The sequence below is a fragment of the Sphaeramia orbicularis genome, chromosome 3, assembly GCF_902148855.1.
Source record: "Sphaeramia orbicularis chromosome 3, fSphaOr1.1, whole genome shotgun sequence".
Lineage (NCBI taxonomy): Eukaryota > Metazoa > Chordata > Actinopteri > Kurtiformes > Apogonidae > Sphaeramia > Sphaeramia orbicularis.
In genome coordinates this window covers 59123096-59146786 of record NC_043959.1, presented here as the reverse complement: position 1 = coordinate 59146786, position 23691 = coordinate 59123096, and the positions used below count along the sequence as shown (strand labels likewise).

General features: G+C 37.8%; 1 protein-coding gene across 1 annotated transcript; it reads right to left on the bottom strand.

Annotated features, from left to right (window-relative positions):
- Positions 1–43: 43 nt before the first annotated feature.
- ppef1 (protein phosphatase, EF-hand calcium binding domain 1) lies at positions 44–23200 on the bottom strand. Its single transcript, XM_030131270.1, has 19 exons — positions 23035–23200; positions 22488–22616; positions 17710–17742; positions 16529–16656; positions 16338–16398; positions 14311–14474; positions 14098–14212; positions 12924–12970; positions 11549–11715; positions 9261–9297; positions 7810–7959; positions 6830–6966; positions 6508–6751; positions 6241–6426; positions 6011–6153; positions 2564–2670; positions 2323–2486; positions 1507–1591; positions 44–852 (listed from the first exon to the last, which is right to left on the bottom strand). The coding sequence occupies exons 2-19, from the start codon at positions 22540–22542 to the stop codon at positions 623–625; spliced, it is 2253 nt and encodes a 750-aa protein (XP_029987130.1). The 5' UTR covers positions 22543–22616; positions 23035–23200; the 3' UTR covers positions 44–622.
- Between the last annotated feature and the right edge of the window lie 491 nt (positions 23201–23691).

The following is a 23691-nucleotide window of genomic DNA, read 5'->3' as shown; positions in this document are numbered from 1 at the left end:
AAACTACAACACTATTGAAAAACAGTTTTATTCCTTTTTTTTTGTTAAACCAGTGTAACATGAACAGCAGCATCTCCCGAATTTCAGTGAATAATCTGTTTTTCATACTACTAAAATACACAGTACTGATATACAAGAGCACTGCAGTGGTACTCCAGCTATATGTCTTAGTGATTTATTAGAGTCTGCAGCTGTGTAAATCAAACTGTACCTAAAATACAATCTCCCAAGCTCAGGTATTTAACCTTTTCTAGCAAATGTGTTGAAGCTAGTGTAGGTTTGTAATCATCATATATTAAAACATCTGTTTTACACCAACATAATCCTTCTAAGTGACTTAATTTCACTGTGATCCATCACAACATTCATGCATATTTAACACTAAATCAAATATGTCGACCTATCATGGTTCTCCTGCAGATAAAAAGTCAAGAGTTCTTCAAAATCTCTGGGATTCATGAACGTCTGTACAACATTTCATGGCGATCTAACCAAAATGCATCTGTATCTTTAAGGTGCACCACCTTGTTTGAAGCCCACATTCAATGCAGAGAACACCATTCAACTCTACTACTTGTCTTCCATCATACATTTTTCTGCACATCACATAAGCAGGAAAACTTCACCTCTTTGTTAAAACATTGTCTGTCTTTCCATTCAGTTGTTGGTCTTTGTTGTCCAGTTTGTGCACAACTCTGAATGCCTCTAGGAACTCTGTGAAGTCTATACTGCCGTCCTTATTGAAGTCAATACTGCGAGCCAGGTCATCAATGGCTCGGTCGTCAATGTCAACCCCCAAGTGGGCGCTGAAAAGACGCCAGGTATGACGAAACTCCTCGATGGAGATCAGACCTGTGAGTGAGACACCACACATCACCAATGATCTAAACTGTGTATGAATATGTATTTACATGTATGTGTTATTACCTCCGCCAAGGAGGTTCTGTTTTTGTCGGCATTGGTTTGTTTGTCTGTCTGTTTGTGTGCAAGATAACTCAAAAAGTTATGGACGGATTTGGATGAAAATTTCAGGAAATATTGATACTAGGACAAGGAACAAATGATTAAATTTTGGTGGTGATCCGGGGGTGGGGGTGGGGGGCACTGATCTGCCTTGGCGGAGGTCTGCGGTCTCCGAGTGCTTCTAGTTGTTAGTTGTGTTTATGTAAATCATATTATATTTGTTCATAATAATATAAAGTCAGAAACCAAATTATTTAATAATAAGTATGAGGTGTATTATAGTATATAGTGTAGAGATGCTTAGACTAGGAAGATTATTATTGTTATTAATTATATAAGGAGAAGGGGTGGGAGCTTATAAGTTATGCTTCTTTTCACTCCTTTTCGAATATGTATTATATGTCTTATGTTCAAGTGTTTTGTTTATTTATTTTCCTCTGTTTTGACGTTCATATTCAAAATCAATCAATCAATCAATCAATGAAACATAAGGAGGTCATTTTCAGTGACTGGTAGATACAGTAGATACAGATGGTAAAGTACCTGAATGGTCTTTGTCTATAATGTTGAATATTATCTCAATGTCTGTCCTGTATCTGAACAGAGTTTCAGCCAGGTTTGGAGTAACCTAAAACAGAAAACAACAACAGCACAGGAAAAAAGATAAACACCACAGAACTAAATCCACTGCTGCTTCTAAAAGCTTAAAAACGTAATAGAAAAATTCTCATTTACTTTTTGCATAATTATACAATTCACTGTACTCAAGCCTCACAGATACTCCTTGTGAACACTTGTCCATTATAGTATTTATCTTACACACTTCTTTCTTCTCTGTAATGCATTATTTTGCATTTAAATTGCAATGATGTAAAATATTTGGGCTATTCTTTAAATATAAAATGATGAAAAAAACATAATCTCACTTTCCTGACTTCAGATCAGATAAAACAATACATGCTTTATTATGTTTAAGAAATCAGATAGTCTTTCAAAGACTTCATACAGTTGTTAATACTTGAATCATTAAAAGACTAATGGAAATAATGCCATTTTAAATGTACTGGAGGGTTATTTATTTATATCATTATGAGGCAACACTGAATGTTTTAGTGATTAATGAGTCACGCATAATGTAAAATAATATTAATATGCTACGATGAAATGTGTTTTCATGACTGCAAATAGTTACATAATGGCCAATACTAAATTACAAGCAGTCCTCGAGCACGGCCTACTCTATAACTTAACACTAAACATGATCTCATGTCAAATGTACAAATGAAAACATGAAATAAGAATTTGCTCAGTTGTTTCCTATCTGTCTACTCAAAGCTTTTCAACTCCTTCTTTTCTGACCTGAGCCAGTTGAATTCCCGATCCCATATCCTCGAAACAGGACTGATACTCCACACTGCCATCTGGTGCCAAATGGACTAAATGAGGGCGAAGTGTCCTCCAGGGCAGGTCCAGTCTCAGTACAGACTCTAGGACCTGAGCCCATTCGCTGACTGAAACAGTGCCTGGAAAAGATGCACTTAAATGTAGTACACCTTCCATCTGAGTATAACAGTGAAGACAGGAGGTGAAATGTGCTCACCTGTACGGTTCTGGTCATACTGATGAAACCCTGACACCAGCTCTGAGCGATGGGTGAACAGCTTTTCTTTCAAGGCTCTGAGAGCGGAGCCTTCTGCAGCTCGGACTCTGCAGACACACAACACATGCAAAACACACACATTACACTCACACCTACAGGTAAAACAATGACAACAGAGCAGAGATGGAACTAACAATAATCTATCATATGGTATTTGGATGAAAATAAAAATAAATTGGAACCTTAAAAGCAAATACTGGCATCTTAAAATTTGTGTTCACTGAAGAACTACTGTTAAAACTCTGATAAAACTGCTGCCATAGAACTACTGGAAGATACACAGTACTCATCATTCAGAATTCTGCTGTCAGTAATGCTCTGTGTCAAGGTGTTTGAAACAGGTGAAAAGGTTCTGATAAGATACTATGTAAAAGTACATTTTAAAAAGCAAATATTAATAGTATTCATTCTAATAAGATATAATAATAATTTCATATTGTTAAATAATAATTATAGAACAATTAATAAGATTAATATAAAATGTTTAAGTGTGTTTTCTTTATTTTCATTATTATTATTATTATTATTATTATTATTATTATTCATTCATTCATTCATTCATTCATTATCCACCGCTTATCTGGGGCCGGGTCACAGGGGTAACAGTCTAAGCAGGGATGCCCAGACTTCCCTCTCCCCAGACTCTTCCTCCAGCTCTTCCGGGGGGACCCCGAGGCGTTCCCAGGCCAGCCGAGAGACACAGTCTCTCCAACGTGTCCTAGGTCTTCCCCGAGGTCTCCTCCCGGTGGGACATGCCTGGAACACCTCCCCAGGGAGGCGTCCAGGAGGATCTGAAACAGATGCCCGAGCCACCTCAGCTGGCCCCTTGAACTGCCACCTTACCGTGGTGGGGGAGTTTGAGTGCCCAAATGATCCCAGGAACTATGTTGTCAGGGGCTTCATGCCTTTGGTAGGATCTCCCAAGGCAAACAGGTCCTGGGTGACGGGCCAGACTAAGAGCAGTTCAGAAGCCCTTATGACAACAAAACACCAAAGGAACGTGACGTCGCCCAGTATGGCGCAGCCGGGGCCCCACCCCGGGGCCCCACCCCGGGGCCAGGCCTGGGTTGGGGCTCGCAAGCAAGCACCTGGTGGCCGGGCCTATGCCCACGGGGCCTGGCCAGGCCCAGCCCGAAGGAGCGACATGGGCCCGCCCTCCGGAGGACCCATGACCCACCGAGGGAACCGTAGGGGCCGGGTGCAGTGTGGATTGGGTGGCAGTCGACGGCAGGGGGCTCGACGACCCGATCCCCGGACACAGAGTCTAGCTCTTGGGACATTGTTATTATTATTATTATTATTATTAGTAGTAGTAGTAGTAGTAATATTGTCATTAAAGAATTCTCACTTTACAACCAGTAGCTGCAGCCAAAAGTAAATACATTATATGGTAAGCATAATCTTAATACAACTAAATAACTAATGGTTTAACAATGACATAATAGGTAAGTTGGTAAAATGTAATAGATAGGTATGAGGCTGTAAACGAAAAAGTATCACATGATCACAATCACCCTATTATGTTTAGTGAATGTTGAATGTTGAGTGTGGAACATGACATGGTTTTTACCACATACTATAGCCTTACATAATTTAAGAAAAAACAGTAATTATTGCACAACTACTAACAAAGCAAAGAAGCCAAGACTCACTGACTTTCTGCATTCAGTTCATTCACCCCCAGCTATGAGTTTTTGGCCAATCAATCAATCAATCAATCAATCAATCAATCAATCAATCTTTCAGACTCAGAAGTCCATATAAACCCCCCCCCCACAAAAAACAAAACAATAAAACCACCACACATATACAGTAAACATTTTACCTACAGTACATATAAACACAGTCTCCAGTGCCTCCAAAGTGCAGATGTGTACCTGACACTGCTGCCCCCAGGTCTGACAACTGCATTTATAATTTACCTTTTTCTCTTTAATAATCTAAAAACTATTACTACATCTCTTTTCAATGCTTATGAATGAATTTTAATCTGACAGTAGCCACATTCTTAGAGTTGCAGTGTTTTCAGCATCATTTGGCAAAAATTCCATAATTACCTTTCAGCACATTGTAATTCAACTGTTCTGAGAGGACACAGGACTTCTGCTTCTACTCTTTAAATGCGTTTTCAGGCTAAAGAAAATCTGCCTTGTTTCTACTGGTTTTTAGACAATCATTTGTTTTCAGAAGGTGAGGAGTTAAACACATGATTGACAGCCAGACACTGATCAGATCTGTCACATGTGACTTGGACATGACTATTTACATCTATCTTTACAGACGTGGAAAAAATTATTAGACCACCCCTTGTTTTCTTCAATTTCTTGGTCATTTTAATGCCTGGTACAACTAAAGGTACATTTGTTTGGACAAATATAATGATAACACCAAAATTATCTCATAAGACTTTAATTTCAGAGCTGATATTTATCCATTTTCCATGTTTTCTTGATAATAACCAAAATCACTTAAGTTCTTACATTAATATCTATGGCATTGTACTGACAAAAACAGTGCTTTTAGACCTTCCATGTTTTCTTTTCTGTCTGTTTTAGTCACATGATCCACACAGGAGTTAGTACTTGATTGCATAACCACTGTTTTTGTTACTTTTGATGGTTCAGTAATTTTTTCCGTAAATGTACATTAAGTCTTCTGAGTTGGAGGTTGAGCAGGGAGCTGCAGAAAGATGTCATCTATTTTCAAATGTTGTTGTTTTTTGCCCATGCTTTTGGCTCCTGTAGCTTTAATCAGTTTTCTTGACACACAGTTATGTTAACCTGTTTAACCCTGACCATATTTTCAGGGGAAAAATGCCTAAACAGACATACCCAAAGTAAATGAAGAATTACTCCACAATAATAAGGTTCATATGAATGTTCTTGGTGTCTATGGACATTTACAGACCTCACAGAATCTATTCCCATTGTCTAAAATATTGTATCTACTACTATGCCTGAGTAAACTGTAACAAACTACAAGAGAAATTAGAATTTTTTTATCCTCGCCTGTTTTTTTTCGGCTGGATTGACGATGATATGCATAAATTAATTGTTCGTGTCGGAGATTTTTAATAGCGTATATTTCACCCCACAAAGATTAAAAATCATGTTTGAACATTAAAGTTTGCACTAAAATACACTTTTGATGTACTTTTATTAACATTAGGGTCTAAACTTTGAGCAAAAGTTGAAAAAAACATTCATTGTCCTGATTTATTATATTTTTATAGTAGATGAATATTAATACAATTTTTTCAGCCCGTGGGTGGGCCGATAGGGCTAAAGGGGTTAATAAATATTGTATCTTATAATGTCTTTTAATGTAATAAAAGTGTGTTGTATGGACATTAATATCAGCATTGGTATTCACCAGGCTATAGCGTACCTCTGTGTGAGGGTCAGTTTGCGAGTGGTTCGGCTGACTTGATACTGGTAAAAGCGAGGAACCAGTTCTCTTCCCACTTTGATGTAAGCACCGCGGTTGCTTCCCTCCTCGTAATAGTTTGATGCAGAGAATATGGTGATGACCTGTAGAACAAACAAGGTTTCCATCGTTGCACATACAATATTTTGATGCTCAGAAAAGATGAGTTTGCGTGTTAAATCCTGGTTAACCTGTCCACCATGACAGAGCTCATAGCCCTCCTGCTTGCACTCGTGGGAGCGGATAAGCAGTCGCAGGCCGTGTTGGAGCAGCAGCCTTTGGGTAACGTCAGGACCGAAGTAGCAGCCTCCTCCTCTGAATGTGTTGGGACTGCAGCCATCTTGGTTTTTAGGGTCACTCCACAAAATATCGACTATCTGTTGAAGAGGTGAATCCAGAGTTAAATGACAAAATAAGCTAAAGTTGAAATACTGTGTTTGAATTTCTGCTACTCTGACCTGTTTCCATTCCCGTTCATGTTGTGGAAGTGAGGGAGGAGAAACGGAGGACAGAGAGTCCAGGAAAGGCACTTGGAGGATGTTTACAGCGTAAGGCATGATGGGAGACAACGGGTACGGACGGGGTGAGAGGCACGATGGCGTTCGAGGTGAGCAGAGGGTAGAGGAGGATGAAGATGATGAAGAGGAGGAGGAGGAAGAAGAGACGGTGCTGTCTTGCCTGGTCAGCCGGCATCGCCTCTTCCTACAGAAAAAACGAGAGGAGGTGCAGTAAACTGACCCTCACTGAAAGCATCTGTACGAGCCCGTGGGCCGCTCAGACCTTTGGTTTTTGCTGTGACTGTGGCTGCTGTTTGGACGGGAGCTCTCTGTCGATCTCAGTCTTTTGTTCTGTCTGATGGAGTGACCGATGTCCAGCTGCTCCAAGCTCCGTCTGGGAAATCTCAAAGCAGATTTTACCTAGATAAAAGGAGGCGGGAACACAGTAAATCCTCTGTAATCTAGGCTCTTTTCATGGGTCGTTCCACGTTGGTGGAACGTTCTACCGAGTACTGCCTATCTTCAAGAAGCTCCTGAAGACCCAGCTCTTCCGAGAGCACCTCCTGTCCTAGCACTGTCAGACATTCCATTTTAAATATTTTAATAAGGTTTTTCCTAAGATTATCACAGATTTTCCCAGGATTATCTCTAGACCTGCTGCGGTGGTCCTGCCTCTCTCCTGCCTTCATCATCATCACTCACTTATCGTCAACTGCCTCCATGTGTCTCCCCCTACTCCCTCCTTCTCCCCCTCTCCCCCAGTCTCTATCTCTATCGCTCTCTCTCTCTCTTTACTCTCTCTCTTTAACCCCAGCTGCTCCTGTCACTCGTCCATCCTCCAGGAGTCTGGGTCTGCTCCAGGTTTCTGCTGTTAAAGGGAAGTTTTTCCTTCCACTGTTGCCAGTCACAAGTGTTTGCTCCTGGAGGATTCTGTTGGGTTTCTGTAAATTGGCATAGAGTCTGGTTTGGACCAACTCTATATATAAAGTGTCATGAGATAACTTTTTTGTTGTGATCTTGCGCTATATAAATAAAATTTGATTGATTGAATGATTTGATTGGTTTTCCCCTGTAAGTCGCTTTGGAAAAAAGCGTCTGCCAAATGCACAACCATGCATAAACAAATATACCTACAGTGTCACTGAATAAACTGTCACATTACCACACCTAAATTTAGTAATAAAAATATGACAAAACAGTGACTGAATGTTTTCAGTTTTCTGCCCTCTACACTGGAACCCAAAGACAGAACTTAGCTCTGACCTTGTGTCTGTCTATTGAACTGAGGAAGTCCAGGTCGGTCTGGTCTGATATCCCTCCATGAACAATCAGGATCTTTCCATCTATGACCGTCGCCACAGGTAGAAGGCTGAAGACGTCCTGGCAAAGCTGGAGGATCTCTCGGCCGTGTGTCTGCGCACAGGTCAGAGGTCACAGAGTCAGATTCACTGTGTTCTACCTGCTGTGACACTCACAGTGTTGTATAAAGTTCTGGAAAGTCACACTAGAGTAGAAGTACCCTGCCAAAGAAGTACTTTGGTAGAAGTTCAATTCACCAACTGAAATACTACTCAAGTTAAAGTCTTTAAGTATCTAGTGTTTACTGTACTTATCAAGTAATCTACAATCAAATGTACTCAAGTAATGAAAGCAAAAGTACAAGTAAATGTTAACAGGTGGTACCAGGTACAACAAACCCCGCCCCTCACACGTATTGTAGCCCATTTTGGCATGGATCCAGCTGATGTCATCATGTCTATGCATGTGCTGATGTCAGCATATCAATTGCCTCTATATATGTGGCAAGTTTGGAGTAAATCGAAACAAAATTAATGTTTTTATAGACATTTGAAATTTCGCCCCTTAATAAATGAATGGGAGAAGAAAAAAAGATGTAAAAAATGTATAGAAAATTTGAATTTTGACCTACTTTTCCCAAAATGTAACCAAATTTATTTTGGGTCACTGGCAATCTATAAACCCATTTCAGTATGAATTCCACCAATAGTTTTGCTGCTACAGACATTTCAAATTTCACCTGTTATAAGTAAATGGGGAAAAAAACATTAAAAGATTCATAAAAAATTGAAACTTTGACTAACGGTATGTTTCCCAAAATGTTATGAGGTCTATTCTGGGTCACTGGCAATCTATAAACCCAATTTGGTATGAATTGAACCAATATTTTTGCTGCTAGTGTTAACAAAATAACAAATCAAACCAAACCAAACCAAAAACAATACCCCTTGCCTCCCATTCGAGGGGTGAAGTAAAAATGATCAAAGGCAGTCAGAATGTTGTATATTACGCTGCTGCTCACATTAACGTCATTTGCACTTGCGCACTACGCGATTAAGCCCAATGACAAATCAGCCTCCTGACTTTTTTTGCAGTCACTGGTAATCTCAGCAGTGAAAACACCAACGTTCCTTTCATTTATTTTTTGTAACAACCAACAATACTGTCCATTAAAACTGTATCGGAGTAGAAGTATGCAATTGAGTTAGGAATTGTAGTGGAGTAAAAGTGAAAGTAATCAGAATAAAAAATACTCAGTAAAGTACAAATTCTCCCAAAACATACCTGAGTACAATAATGAAGTATTATGACTTTGTTACTATACAACACTGGACACTAACCTAACCTTAACGCTGCACCTGCAGAGTCTATGTCATAGAAGGGGAACAGTGACCTGTACATGGACCTTACTGTACCTTGTACTTCAGCATGACTTCTTTTGTGAACCCATATCTGAAAACAACAAAATCATAGACAGATATGTTTCATACTTAACTTCCATCAGGTTAAGGACCAGCATCTATGTCTCTATACTGTATTTTCTCTCATTTTCATTCTCGAACACTGCTACTATGTGTCTCTAAATCAAGTCTTTAAATATAACATGATAATGTTGATGTGAATGATAGCATTAGCTTGGCTGTGGAGTCAGACATTCAGTTCTTGTTTACAAAATAAAAGTTATTTTTGTCAGTGACAGGTAGCTCTGCTGTAGATGTGTCAGAGGACACCGTCACAAAGCTCACCAGTTCTTATGCTGCCTTCATGTGCTATGGGAATTATGGTAAATACTACTTTATGAACTTAAAAACTGCACATGAACGCCCCCTCATGTTGTATTTTCCACTGGGGAACTGGGAAAAATTTTTGATAAACAAGTTGCTGAAGTAAAAATAATCTTTGAACTTTTCAACATGGCAGAAAGCAACAGCAGGTTAATGGCAAATGATAAACACTGTTTTTATTAACATTCTGCTGCTGTTAGCTGATGATTTTGCACATTTATAGATGCACAATTTGCAAAAATGTTTTACAAATAAACAAAAAACAAAAAAATAAGTGGAGTTTGCATACTCCAGCTTCCAAAGACATGCATTAATAGGTTAATTGGTTAAGTTTATATTCATAGTGTTCAGCCAGGGTCAAAGTGCAATATTTACTTATCTCTACTGTTTCTTGGTTGGTGACATGCCTGTTTTTATTCTGTATATATATTTACTCTTTTCTTTCTTCTTCTTTAAACTGTTTGCACTACGCACCACTAGCGAGCTGTCTCTTACAATTTCGTTGTACATATGTATAATGACAATAAAGGCATTCTATTCTATTCTATTCTATTCTATTCTATTCTATTCTATTCTATTCTATTCTATTCTTCTAAGTTTAATTGCCCATAGATGTGAATGTGATGGTGACTGGTGGTTCGTCTGTATATGTCAGTGTATACATGTCCCTGCGACCCTCTTGAGGATAAAGTTCAGAAGATGAATGAACGAACGAATGAATGAATGAATGAAAAAAAAGCAGTGGCAGATAAATTAATATGTCCAAAACTGTTTTACCCAAATAGCAGGTCTCGATAAATTGGGTGTTCACCATTTTTCATTTCGCTACAACAACAAAAGCACATAAACACAACACACTAGTAATTTCAAATTCACTAGTGAAAAGGATCATCTTCCCAATAGCACGTGAAGGCAGCATCACTTACAATAATCAGTAACTTAGTTTAGCTACATTAGCTGATGTTAGCATGCCAGCTAGCCTGCTAACCAGCTCAGCTACCCATTACATGACTTTGACATTACTGTTATCAGACACAACTGTATGTGTTAACATATATGCAGTAGCTGAAATTACATGATGGTGTTATTATTACATGGTTAGTGGTTGGAATTTTTTCATTCCTCGCTCTTCTCCAAGTCCACCCACCAAAAACCAACATGGTGACATCCATGTCTTTATAATGAGCTGAAGGACTGTAAAAACATATTCTAACTGAAAAAAAGTGTATAAAGAAAGAACAATGAGATTATATGAACAGTTACAAGTTTTTACATCTTGCTTTGTATTTGTTTTGCATCTTGTGACATATTTATTTGCTTATTTTGATTTGGTGTAATTGTTTTGCATAATTTCGTCAGGTATATATTTACCAATGTTTTGTTTGTTTTGTACTTCCTGGACATGTAGTTTTGCACTTGGTTTTGTATTCATTTTGTATTATCTTTGGATGTATATTATTTGGTTTGTCTGACTTTATACAGTATGATTTTATAGCTAGTTGGGTATCGCTGACCATTAAGGCTTTTATTATTTAGAAAGGGGCAGGAAATATAAGAGTTTCTTCATCCTGCTCCTTTTCAAGCATGGGTATGTATATGTTTGTTCACCTGATGATTATTGAATAACTACTGATGAAATACACAACCATGAATGAAATAAATGAAATGAATGAATGAATGTCAGAGGGTTTGTCCACTATTTATATACAGCCTATGTTTCATTCTAATGAACCAGCTGAAAGTAACGTTGAGCACTAACAAGAAAGAAACTAAGAAAGCCAACCAAATTAAATAGGCCATCATTTAAATTATGGAAACATCCTATATGATAGTACACAAATCAAGATAATATATAGGTCCAGTTGTTTTTAATGTTACATGTTACATATTTCAGCTGTAAAAATCTTCCTCCTACATACCTGAGGTTCATTATGTGGTCTTCATGGTTACCTCGGTTCAGGTGCATGTAGTCGGGGTAAAGCAGAAGGTAGGCGAACAGGAGGATGACCACTTCAATGGACTTTTTACCTCGGTCCACAAAGTCTCCATTGAACACGTAGGGCGTCTCAGCAGAGGGAAGACCGTTCTGTGTGACAACCAAGACACATGAAATCAGCACATGGACAAAGAAATCTTAAAAATGTTGTAAACACATACACAGGGTCCCTACAGGATTCTACCAATTAAATTCAAGACTTTTTAAGACTACTTATAACAGAATTGAATGCCCATTTCACAGCCTATGTCACGGCCATACTGGCAAAAATTTGTTACTCTTAGAATTTAGCAAAATGTATTTATTTAGTCCTACTGTTCGAGTCATTTCTCACCGGAACAGGTGGAACTGAGTAGACAAACATTACTTTCTTTGCAGGTTGGACATTTAACAGACACATTTAAACACAATAAAGTCAACAAATTTATGGCAACATAACTTAAAGGAGTGATATTTTGCTTTTTTAAATAGAATTAAGCATTTTAAAACATCTCCCTGTGGTCTGCATAAACTGTAAATGCTATGTTTGGGTCCGAATTCTTTATTAATTCAACTCCACAGGTCCATCTTCAACCCCATTTCTGAGTAATGACACCAGAAAGGTCGTTTTGAGCGCTGGCCCTTTAAATCCAAATGAGCCACTTCTCGCCCCGCCCCCTCCAGGTTGTTGACTGTGCTGCTCTGTCCCGTTCAGCCACTTGTGTTTGTTTATACAACCAACAACTGAACATTTTAGCTCATCGACTCGATGTTTGGACATATTTTCAGTTTTTACTACAACAGCTACTGCAGATAAACAATTATGTCGTACTCGGAGAAATGTTCATCAGAAGTCTTGACCTTATTTGTGCAAATGTCATGATGTGATTAGTTATAAAATATAACAAATTAAGCAGGAATTGAAATGGGTTGTAGAAATCAACTCAATTTTTGCCGGAATGAATATAAAGATACCTGTGCAGCACTTGAAGGGTTCACATTCAAACTTTTGGAACTACTAGGGTCCAAATACACAAATAAATGAACCAAAGACTAATAAAAGTGGGTCTAGCAAAATATTACCCATTTAAGACCTAACATATCAAACTGAATACCTTTTAAAGACTTTTTAAGGTTTTAAATATAGATTTGTCAATTCAAGACTTTTACGACTTTTTAAGACCCCACAGGAACCCTGCATACATGATACATATTTTCAAGTAAGTAATGATGTCAGTAAGTAAAGGTATATATATATATATATATATATATATATATATATATATATATATATATATATATATATAAATAAACTCTACCTTATAAAATATGAGGAGTAAGTCATCAAGCCGCCCATGCAGATCACCTGTATCAAAACAGAGAAAAACAGGATTATTGTCCTGTTGGATTTACAGAGGATGTTTACTATGACGAAACCTCATGAAACAAGGCACTAGATTGCACTTCAACCACAAAACAGTGTGTGTTTTTCTTTTAGTCACAAGTATTATTGAGTTTAATGAGATGCGAATCTGCAGGAGGAGGCAGTCGAAAAAGAGTCAAGTGCCTGATCAGTGTGCAAATAAACCAGGCCTCCTTTTTGGAATAATGCCATTAACATACAGTCAACTGCACTGTAAAACACACTTAAACACTTAACGGTCATTCAGTCATATTGTGCAAGACAGTGAGCATCCACAGCTGGATATGAACTACTTAATGAAACGCTAAAAAGATATGTTTTAAATATTATAATGTTATAAATAATATCAGTCTTTTTCTCATGCAGACACAAATCCTCTATTGGTTTGAGGTCTGGGCTTTGACTTGGCAACAACAAATCTGTGGGAATACTTTTTTATAGGCACTGTGTAGATCTGGGAACAGCAGATAAGCCTTGGTCAGAGTATGGGTCTGACTGTCTGTACTGAAACCAAATATTCCAGAAACATACTCAGATGTTAAATAATGTAAAGCTTTAAAAGTAATGAGTAACACATTAAATTCTGATTTGAACCAGAGACAAAAATGCCCTGATTGAGGTGATATGTTCATGAACCTCAGATTTTGTGGGTGGCCTTAGAAGGGGTGTAGATAAGTTTAAAGATACAAGGAAGGCATTACAGTAACCTAAATGGAACGTGATAAATGTACGTGTGAATGTTTCATAACATATAAAACCCAGACTGTCATAGATTATCTATGATTCCGGGTCCAAAAAATTTCAGATGCTGTGTAAAATGTAAATACAACATAATGCAATGATTTACAAACCTCATGAATCCATATTTTATTTGCAACAGAACACAGAGAAAAATCAGATATTCAAAGGCGCTATATGCAGTATAATGTAAACTATCAGCTGACAGCACATGAACATTTTTCCACAGTTGTATTAAAAGTCATATGCAGAGACCCCATAGTCTGCACTGCATTGTGAGTCTATAACTTGAATAGAGAAGTAAAAGGGGGGGGGGGGTCATGGTTACCCACCGCATATAGTGATGTCCTTGGTGTAGGATGTTGACAGGTGGATGATGTTGGGCATCTGTCTGAGCAGCTTCTTAGTTTCATACAGCAGCTGCAGCACATATCGAGCATGTAGAGTCTGGGAGAGGGAAGAAAGTGGTGGGATAAGATCAGCAAAAAAGTAAATCAGACAATCTAAGTCAAATGTAAGAGTGACCACAGGCTTGTATCCTGTACCTGTTGATCTTTAAATGCATTGAGAAGAGCGTTTGTATCAGAGACGGACAGAGGAAATGACAGCCGAGGCCCGGCGTAGGAGTCTGGGACGGGGACCGTATCGAAGCAGGTCTCTCTGTCTAACCAGGGGTCGATCAATGGATCCAACAGCTGGGAAATCAAGTCTGAGACGCATATTTAAATAAGCTGTTAAACTGAGCCCAGGGTTTATTATGGCCAGACTCCTGAGTCTACAGCTCAGACTGTAGGCAAAAGAGACCCTGTTTAAATTAGTTAATTTCATGACAGTGTGTGCAGTACAGTCACTTCAAACCACTCCCACAGTCGGGTATAAGTCTGATAGTTTTGCAATGAGATCTCAGTCTGAACAGTCATATCAGAGTATGCAACTTTTATGGCTCTGGAGATTCATCACAGTTCTCAACACAGATGAAATGAAAACAAAAATCCTAGAATTTACTTTTCATTCCTATTCTCAATTTCATCTGCTCACATATTTAACTTGAACAGAACTGTAAACACCGACTTTAGTGACCTCCATGTTTACTTCAGTACAGTCTTCGTCTGTTATGTGTTGTTATTCTTCTCATGATGGTCAGTGCAGGATCATGACCAGTTCACAGTGGAAGGTTAAATTGGCCAAGGCAAGGCAGGTTTATTTCTATAGCGCATTTCATGTACAAGACAATTCAAAGTGCTTTTACATAAAACATTAAAAGCATTAAAGAAGCAATAAAAAGTATAGGCATGAGAAAAACAAACAAACAAAAAAACAAACAAAAAATCAGATAAACTGATGAAACAGACAAGCAGATAAAACAGATAAAAACTTGTATCTTAAAGAACAAAAAAGGCCAGATTAAAAAAAAAAGTCAACAGATAAACAGAAGTCAAATCTGAGTCTTCATTAGTACTAAGGTATGCAGCATGAACATAGTGTGTATTTTACTGCTGGGTCTAATCTCATAAACAACATTATCTGTAGATGAATAATTGTTGCATCTCTATTTCCAACAACACCATGTGGGTTAAAAAGAAGGATCACAGCTGCTTTCTTTTTTAAATATGACTAATATGAACTTTCACTTATACTAATATCAAACTATTAAACCAGTGGATAATAACATAGTCCACTTTTTCATGCACAGATTCAACAGATTACATTTGCAGGCTTCTTTTAATCAAAAGCTTGACACAAAGCCATATTCTGCTTTGCATGACCTCACTCTGTTGTATTAAGAGACCACTCCAATATGCTAATGAAAAGTGCAAAAACTGCCTGTAATTTATGCAAACAAACAAGGTCTGAACAGACATCTACACACAGGCCTGTTTCCCTTTTGTATTTCCCTCTTCATGTCTTGTTAAAAACCACACATACTCAAACAGAAATGCTCTACACAGATAATAACAGCCTGTGGTGTTTTTTAATCCATATGTTGCCTTGATGTGAAGCCCATTTAGAGCATGTTCTGTGGATGCTGCAGCAGGGCAGACCTAAGGATTAGCTTGTCAATGGAGCATTATGCTTTTTAGCTGGATGAGTGGGTCAATACACACTTCAGCCACAGCTGTGCCAGTGCAACACAACACACCAACACACTCTGGCCTCCACATTCACTGTAGTTGCTTAGCAACAGGGTATGGGTTTTCTAGACCAAAATACAGAGGCATGACTAATATAACTGGTGTTAATTTGATGGAAGTAAAAATACATTTTCTATCTTAGAACTGTTAGAAAATAGAGCAAATCCAGGCAGTCTGTGAAAAGCTCAGAAACTTGTTGAAATTACAAACAGATGCAGGCATCATTCACTCTTTGTACTGACACTACTTCAAATATCCTTTAAATAAAATGCATTAAGCAAAGACCAAAAGCATTCATTGTTAATATAAATACAGTAAAATGTAAAAAAGTAACAGAATGCAGTGTTCTTCTGTTCACTAACTGCATTAACCACATTAGACTAAGTTGTGTCTTGGATCAAATAAACTGTACACAGCACCAGAAACACACAGCGCCTCACCTGGTCCATTTCCATTCAGCTGAGTAAAGTTGTCCAGCATGAAACTGAAGAAACTAGACAGCTAAACAACAGTAAAAAAAAAAAAAAAAAAGGAAAAGAAAAGAAGAAGAAGAAGAAAGCATTAAAGTTCTAGGATGACTTTGTCTTAATGTGAACTTGACTTTTTGAAGCAGATGTCTGTTTAGCTTCACCTGCAGTTGGTCCTGTTCTCCTGCATATTCAATGGACTGGAAGATGTTCCATGTGTATCTCCGCCTCATCTCAAGATGGGCCATGTACCGCCGGTACCAGCGCTGGATCAAAACAGCTGCCTTAATAGCTGCAAAAAACAAACAAAGAAACAAAAAACACATGGTTATGATTTTATTTGTCCTGGAGATATATTTAACCCACTAAATATTATTTTGTGTCAACTTCAAAATTATTTTTTTCCTCTAAATTTAACCATTTCCTAAGTGATTTATCACCACTTATAGTTGTGGAAAAAATTATTAGACCATCAAAAATCATCAGAAGTAATGGTTATGCAATCCAGTACTAACTCCTGTGTGGATCATGTGACTAAAACAGACAGAAAAGAAAACATGGAATGCCTAAAAGCACTGTTTTTGGCAGTACAATGACACAGTTATTGATGTAAGAACTGAAGTGATTTTGGTTTTTATCAAGAAAACATGGAAAATGGATAGATATCAGCTCTGAAATTAAACTCTTATGAGCTATTTTTGTTGTTATCATTATATTTGTCCAAACAAATGGACCTTTAGTTGTACCAGGCATTAAAGAAAATGAAGAAACTGAAGAAAACAAGGGTGGTCTAATAATTTTTTCCGTGGCTGCATTATATTATCCTCTGCATTTTGCAATTATTTTGCTTTATTTAATTTACTGATCATCTAGATGTTCATAAAAGCACACAGGACACTGAAAAAAAACAAACAAAAACTTAACATAATACAAGTGTCATTAGTCATTAGTTGAACTACATGAGTTTTACTGGTGAAACAATACTCCAGAAGATGATGTTTCTGCATTGACTATGGAGCTGCTGCTGCAAAGGTGAGAAACTGGATTGTAGCTGAATTATTTACATGTATTGACAGGATGAGGTGTTCAGAGGTTATTAAATATTTTAGATCACTACATGCTTTTGGTTTCCAGCAGATGCTTAGGCGTTTGAGGGATAAAAATCCAAAGACACATAAATACAACACCTGTTTTTTTTCTTACACGACATACCTGCATTACTATAGCAACAGAAATATTTCACATTGTCTCAAATTCAGAGACAGTTTCTGAACCAAACACACATGCATGGACGCACACATCATGTATGTCACAGACTGATCATTAGAGAGGAGCAGGGTCTTACTCAGAGCCGGGCTGGGGTTCCTGACTGCTTCATCTGTGTGAAGAAAAGTACAATTCAGCATAAGAAACTGGTGAGCGATAACAAGACACAGGGGAGGTGATGAGCAACAGTGGACCGGAAAGAAAAAAAAAAAAAAAAAACTAAGCAAATTAAAAGAGCTTTAGGGAGAAAGAGCACTCATTAAAGAGAGGAGAAAGGATAGAAAAGCACCGTCTGTTAAACATCTGGGGGGTGGGCAATGTATGGAGGACGTTTACTGTGGCAAAGATTAAATATTGTCAGGTTCATACACGTACGACACACTGTGACACCAGTGGGTAGGAGTACAACCACAGGGCTACTGCTATGACTACCACCAACAATTAACACTGAATGTAGACCTTTACCCAAGTACGGTGAGCAGGGAGGAGACGGACAAGTACGATAAAAACAGCATCCAAGAAATTTAACAGAGATAAACAAAAGGTAAAAAGAGCACATTTGAACAGGATGGAGTCGAATGGTAATTTACTCCAGTTATGAACAGCAGGTGCAACAGCTCCGACGCCTTTTAATTAGAGCTCGACTGATATGGTTTTTTCCTTTTTTTTTTTTTTTTTTATTAATTTATTTGTTTTCATTGTGCATCTCAGAAGTACAATACAAAAGAAGAAGAAATTCACATTTTATAATACAAGATTCTGTGACACACAAAGTATAACCCCCCCGACAGAACCAGTGGCGACCCCCATACCAACCCAATCTGGATCTCAGAATCTGATATGGTTTTTCTAAGGCCGATACCGTTTTTTTTTTTTTTTTTTATTTCTGCCAAGGAACGGCAGAGGCTACGTTTTCATTGGGGTTTGTCTATTCGTTTGTCTGTTAGCAAGATAACTCAAAAAGGTATAGACAGATTTTGATGAAATTTTCAGGAAATGTTGATACTGGCACAAGGAACAAATGATTAAATTTTGGTGGTGATTTGGGGGGGGGGTACTGATCTCCGAATGCTTCTCTAGTTACAAATTTGGTCAGCTGATGGCCAATATCTATAGCTGATTTTTGAGGCCGATATTTAAGGCTGAGTTTTTCTTTTTTTTTTTTTTTTTGAAGCACATTGACCATAAAATACAACTGAAAAAACTCAGATAATTACAATTTTTATGCAGCAATATCAATGAAATTATTAATTCACATACACTTAACACATAGTACTCTTTTAACATTTACTTCAAGTGGTGCCCACACAGGTGCCTGATCAAATATCTTATAATATTTTTACTACCAATCAAATATTGGCTTTAAAAAAAATAAATAAATAAAAAGAAGGCTTATATATCAGTCTACCTCTACTTTTAATGTTGTCACGACTGAGGTAAATCCAAAAGAGCTTTACTATCATATGTAAGAGGCTTAGGAGAATCTTGAATGCTGATTAATAAGATCAGTGATAAGAGCCTTAAAGTAATCAACAAAGTCTTAAAGTGGATTCTGAAGTACATCAACATCATCCCTTCTGTTTCGTACCATGTGCAGGTGATTTAAAGGACTGGGGAGGACCTTAAATACGGACAGTTGTAGTAGTCTAATTGAGAAATCATAAAGACATGGATTATAGTTTGCTGTGTCATGGAAAGACAGGCATGGCTTCAATTTTGAGATGGTTCAACTTTTAGACAGACTTCAGAGTCAATGAAAACACCTATTTTTGTGTGTGATTTCCCATATGTGATTAGGTGGCCTAGTTTACAGGAGAGACCACCGCTGGACAGTAAGGATGAACTTCTGTTTTGCATGTTCAGCCAAAAGACGTTGTCTGACATCCTACTTACCAAGTCAGTTGAAAACAACATAATTTAAAGATAGAATTATGGATGAAACAGAGCCATTACTGTTCTCACATGTGGTATTTTCTTATTATAAATTGCAGTGTTTTTATTTGTATCTGTATTTCACTACAAGTACTTAATACTGGTGCTTATTCTTATTATACGTTAGTGTCCAAATGCTACTGTTATGTTCATGTCAGGTAAAAAAGAATGTAAAATCTGTATCTAACATCAAAACAGGAAAGACTGGTGAATTTTTTTTTTTTTTTTTTTTGGGGGGGGGGGGGGGTACTGATGTATGAGGCATGTTGGGATATAGCAGAATGTTAGCAGAATGTTTTGAAAAGTTAAACTCAACTCTTAAAACAACTGTAATTCTGTGGCAGAACCCAAAACAGGCAATTCACTTTGCATTTCTTGCTAGTTGTATCACACAGGTGGTTTCTGGAGATTGTTCTCCAATTAGTGTCCAACACCTTCTCCTCCATTTGTGCCTCGCTCATCCACACAGAACACTAATGTCAACTTGTGTCAGCGTTCCTCAGGTACAACATGTCCAACCTTTTAAATAAGGACTAGGCTGGTCCAAAAATTTTTTTTTAAATTCTCTGGATTAGAACCCTGCATTTGGTTCCATATCTGGCCAAATTACTCCAATCCAAATTTTATGCAAATTAATTAATATTTAGAGGCTGCACAGGACACATGCAGATTGTTCTATATACTATAACAGAACTAGCCAAATGAATAAGGCAGATTAGAATAATTTGTAGTTTTATTCTCAAAATCAAACTGCAACTGAGATAAAAATGTTCCTTAGAAAGTCCAGCAACCACTGTTGTTTTATTGAAATGACCAAAAATGTTCCTGTGTTCTTTGACAACTTGTTGCCAGTACTGTTTGTGATCTGCATTTGTTGATCGGCTACAGTTGAAGTCTGGAATAAGCTCCGCCCCTCTTTCAGCAACATCACTGACAACTTTTCTGGAATGCACAATTTGAGCAACCTTCTGAAAGTCTGCATCATCAGCCCAGTCTATTGGAGCTGGGGTGTCAAACATGTGGCCCAGGAGCCAAATCCGGCCCGCCAAAGGGTTCAATCCGGCCCGTGGGATGAATTTGTGAAATACAAAAATTACACTGAAAATATTAACAATCAAGGATGTTAAAATAATTTTAGGTCAGTTAATTCTAAAGTGGATCAGAACAGTAAAATACTATCATAATAAACTATAAATAATGAAAACTGCAAATTTGTCTCTTTGTTTTAGTGTAAAAAATGTAAAATTACACAAAAATGTTCACATTTACAGACTAGCCTTTTACAAAAAAATGTGAATATCTGAAATGTCTTAAGAGAAGTATGTGGAATTTTAATAATTTTCTCCCTGTTATTTAATGTTTGGTGTATTTGTAGATTCTCGTGTATAAATGATAAACTGAGGCGTAACATTGTTAACATTGCACTGATTTTACAACAGAATTTTCAGGTTGTTCATATTTGTTCATGTTACGTTCAAGTACAATTCGCTGATGCAAACATTTTAATTACAGAATTTTAAGTGTATTTTTGCATGTATTGTGGGATATTTAAGCATATTTAAGTGTATTTTTTATTTTATGGAATTTACTTTTTTCACTCAAAAGTTCTTATCCTATTGTTTATCTGACTTTACTGGTCCGGCCCACTTCATATCATGTTAGGCTGAATGTGGCCCCTGAACTAACATGAGTTTGACTCCCCTGTTCTGGAGGAATGGTTCAGAATGTTTGTGGCAGATCCAAAGTTTCAAACAAACGCATGGTGCTGGTGGGGACAAAACCCCTGATCTGCTTCCCTTCAGAATCTGATGGATTAAGGACATCCCAACGCTTCAGTGGAACCCAAAGAACCTGCATTTAACATCATGTTGTCGACCATCAGCTGCTTCTGCTCTGGTGTCACACTGGAGTCACAGAATGGACCACAACCAGTTCTACACTCCAGTTCCACAGATGTTGATACCACAGCCTTACTTTATCCATATATTTCTAGCTGAATCCCTCAAACCTTGGTTTTGATAGTTCTGCTCTTCTCTTACAGCTCAGCTCGGCTATGCTGAAAATGAACTATTAGTCCATTTCCAGGAAACTTCCAGCAACTTGTGCAACCTCTAAAACATCTCCTTTTTCTTCCAAATTTTTTCCTAAATCATCTTTTGAATGACAAAACCTAATGCAGGGTTCTAACTGAGGTTATCTGAAACTATTTTTCACCATGACTGTTGGACCACCCTAATAAGGACATACTAGAGCAGGGGTGTCAAACTCATTTTCTTCCGGGGGCCACATTCAGTCCAATTTAATCTGCAGTGGGCCGGACCAGTAAGATAATAGTATGATAGCCAATAAATAATGACAACTTCAAATTGTTTTAATGCAAAAAATAACACTCAGTTATGCCAATATTTACATTTACAAACTATTCAAACAAAAAGGATGTGAATAACCTGAAAAAAATTAAATTTGTTAAGAAATATAAGTGCAATTTTATGAATATTATGCCTCGACTTATCATTTATACATATGCATTACATATGAGATCTACAAAGGCACAAAACATTTAGTAACAGGCAGAAAATTGTTAAAATTGGGCTTAATTTTCTTTAGACATTTCAGGTTGTTCATATTTGTTCAGGTTATTCACATTGTATTGTTACAGGATAGTTTGTAAATGTGAATATTTCCATAATTTAATGTTTTTTGCACTAAATCAAAGAGGGAAAAAATGGTGGTGTCATTATTTATAGGTTATTATATATTTTTTGAGTTCGATGTCTTAACTTGTACTTTGCAAATTCATCCCGCGGGCCGGATTGGACCCTTTGGTGGGCCGGTTTTGGCCCCCGGGCCGCATGTTTGACACCTGTGTACTAGAGTATAATAATAGCGTGTTGCTATTAAAACCCAATAAAATGTGTACATCACCTGTCTCCACTCTTTGTACTTGTATCTCCGTGGCAACAGAGGTGCCACATCCCATGATGACCAAGGCTGAGAAGGGTCACATTAGTCTGCTTTTCACAAGTTGGGGGCATGTGCCTTCAGTGATGGTCCCTGCAAAGACAGAAAAATACATTTGTCAAACATGTGTGAGTTTCTATGGGCAGTTTGTCAGATATCAGTGCCAGAGTCATTTCATTCAGTCTTACATGTTTATTTACCTCAGTGGAGAAACCCTCATATGGGTGCTTATATGGGGGAATTATTCAGTTTATAAATTTTAAACTGATTTTTTTCCACTTTAAAGCTCATAAGACATTGTAGAAACATTTCATGCAACAGACTAAAATAAACTGTGCACACTATTTTTAAAAATGGAGGTGAACTTTGAGATTGAATTAGCCAGTTTGAGAAATCAAGGTAGAGAAATATACGAATAAAAAGTGCAGAATTTTCGTCCATTAGATTATGTCCATTGCGCATCAGTCTTTGGAGTTTTTTTTTTTTTTTTTTGGTTTCTGTTTGTGCCTACCTGCAGCTGGAGTCCGTGCGATTACGAACGGGACCCGCTCTACGTGCTGGACCAAACAGCTGACTTGCATCCACTCTACTGGTAAAGAAGCTGCATTTGTCGTTAGGAACCAAGCTTTTCAAAAACGTTGAGTGCAAAGGATGTATTTCCAGAAAACCTGTGCGCAGTGCGTGTTCTGCAGCAGCTACTGATGGTGATGATGAAGATGATGCTGATGCTGTGTGCTTCAGGAAAAGAGCAGAGGGCGGAGGCATCAGGTGGATTTAAACACACATATCACACAATACACAACGAAGGGGCCGCTGTTCCACCTTTAGTTCAACACCACGGAAATATTTCACTCCGTCCAACTCAAAACAAGATTAAGTCACTTCATATTGTTCGGCTATCACAGGATTCTAAAGTCTTTTTTTTTTTTTTGGGGGGGGGGGGGGGCGGGGTGTTCAGTCCAGATCCTTAGTCGAGGTAGATCCCTGGTTTGTCAACTGGTGGATTGTGACCCAAAAGTGGGTCGCAGAGTGTGTGGTGGTGGTGGGATCTAGCTGTGATGTTACTTATTTTGACACATTTGCAAAAAACATGTACATTAGGTTTGCTGTTGCCATAGTAGAAACATAGCATTTCAATGTACACACGTGGACAAAACTGTTAGTACCC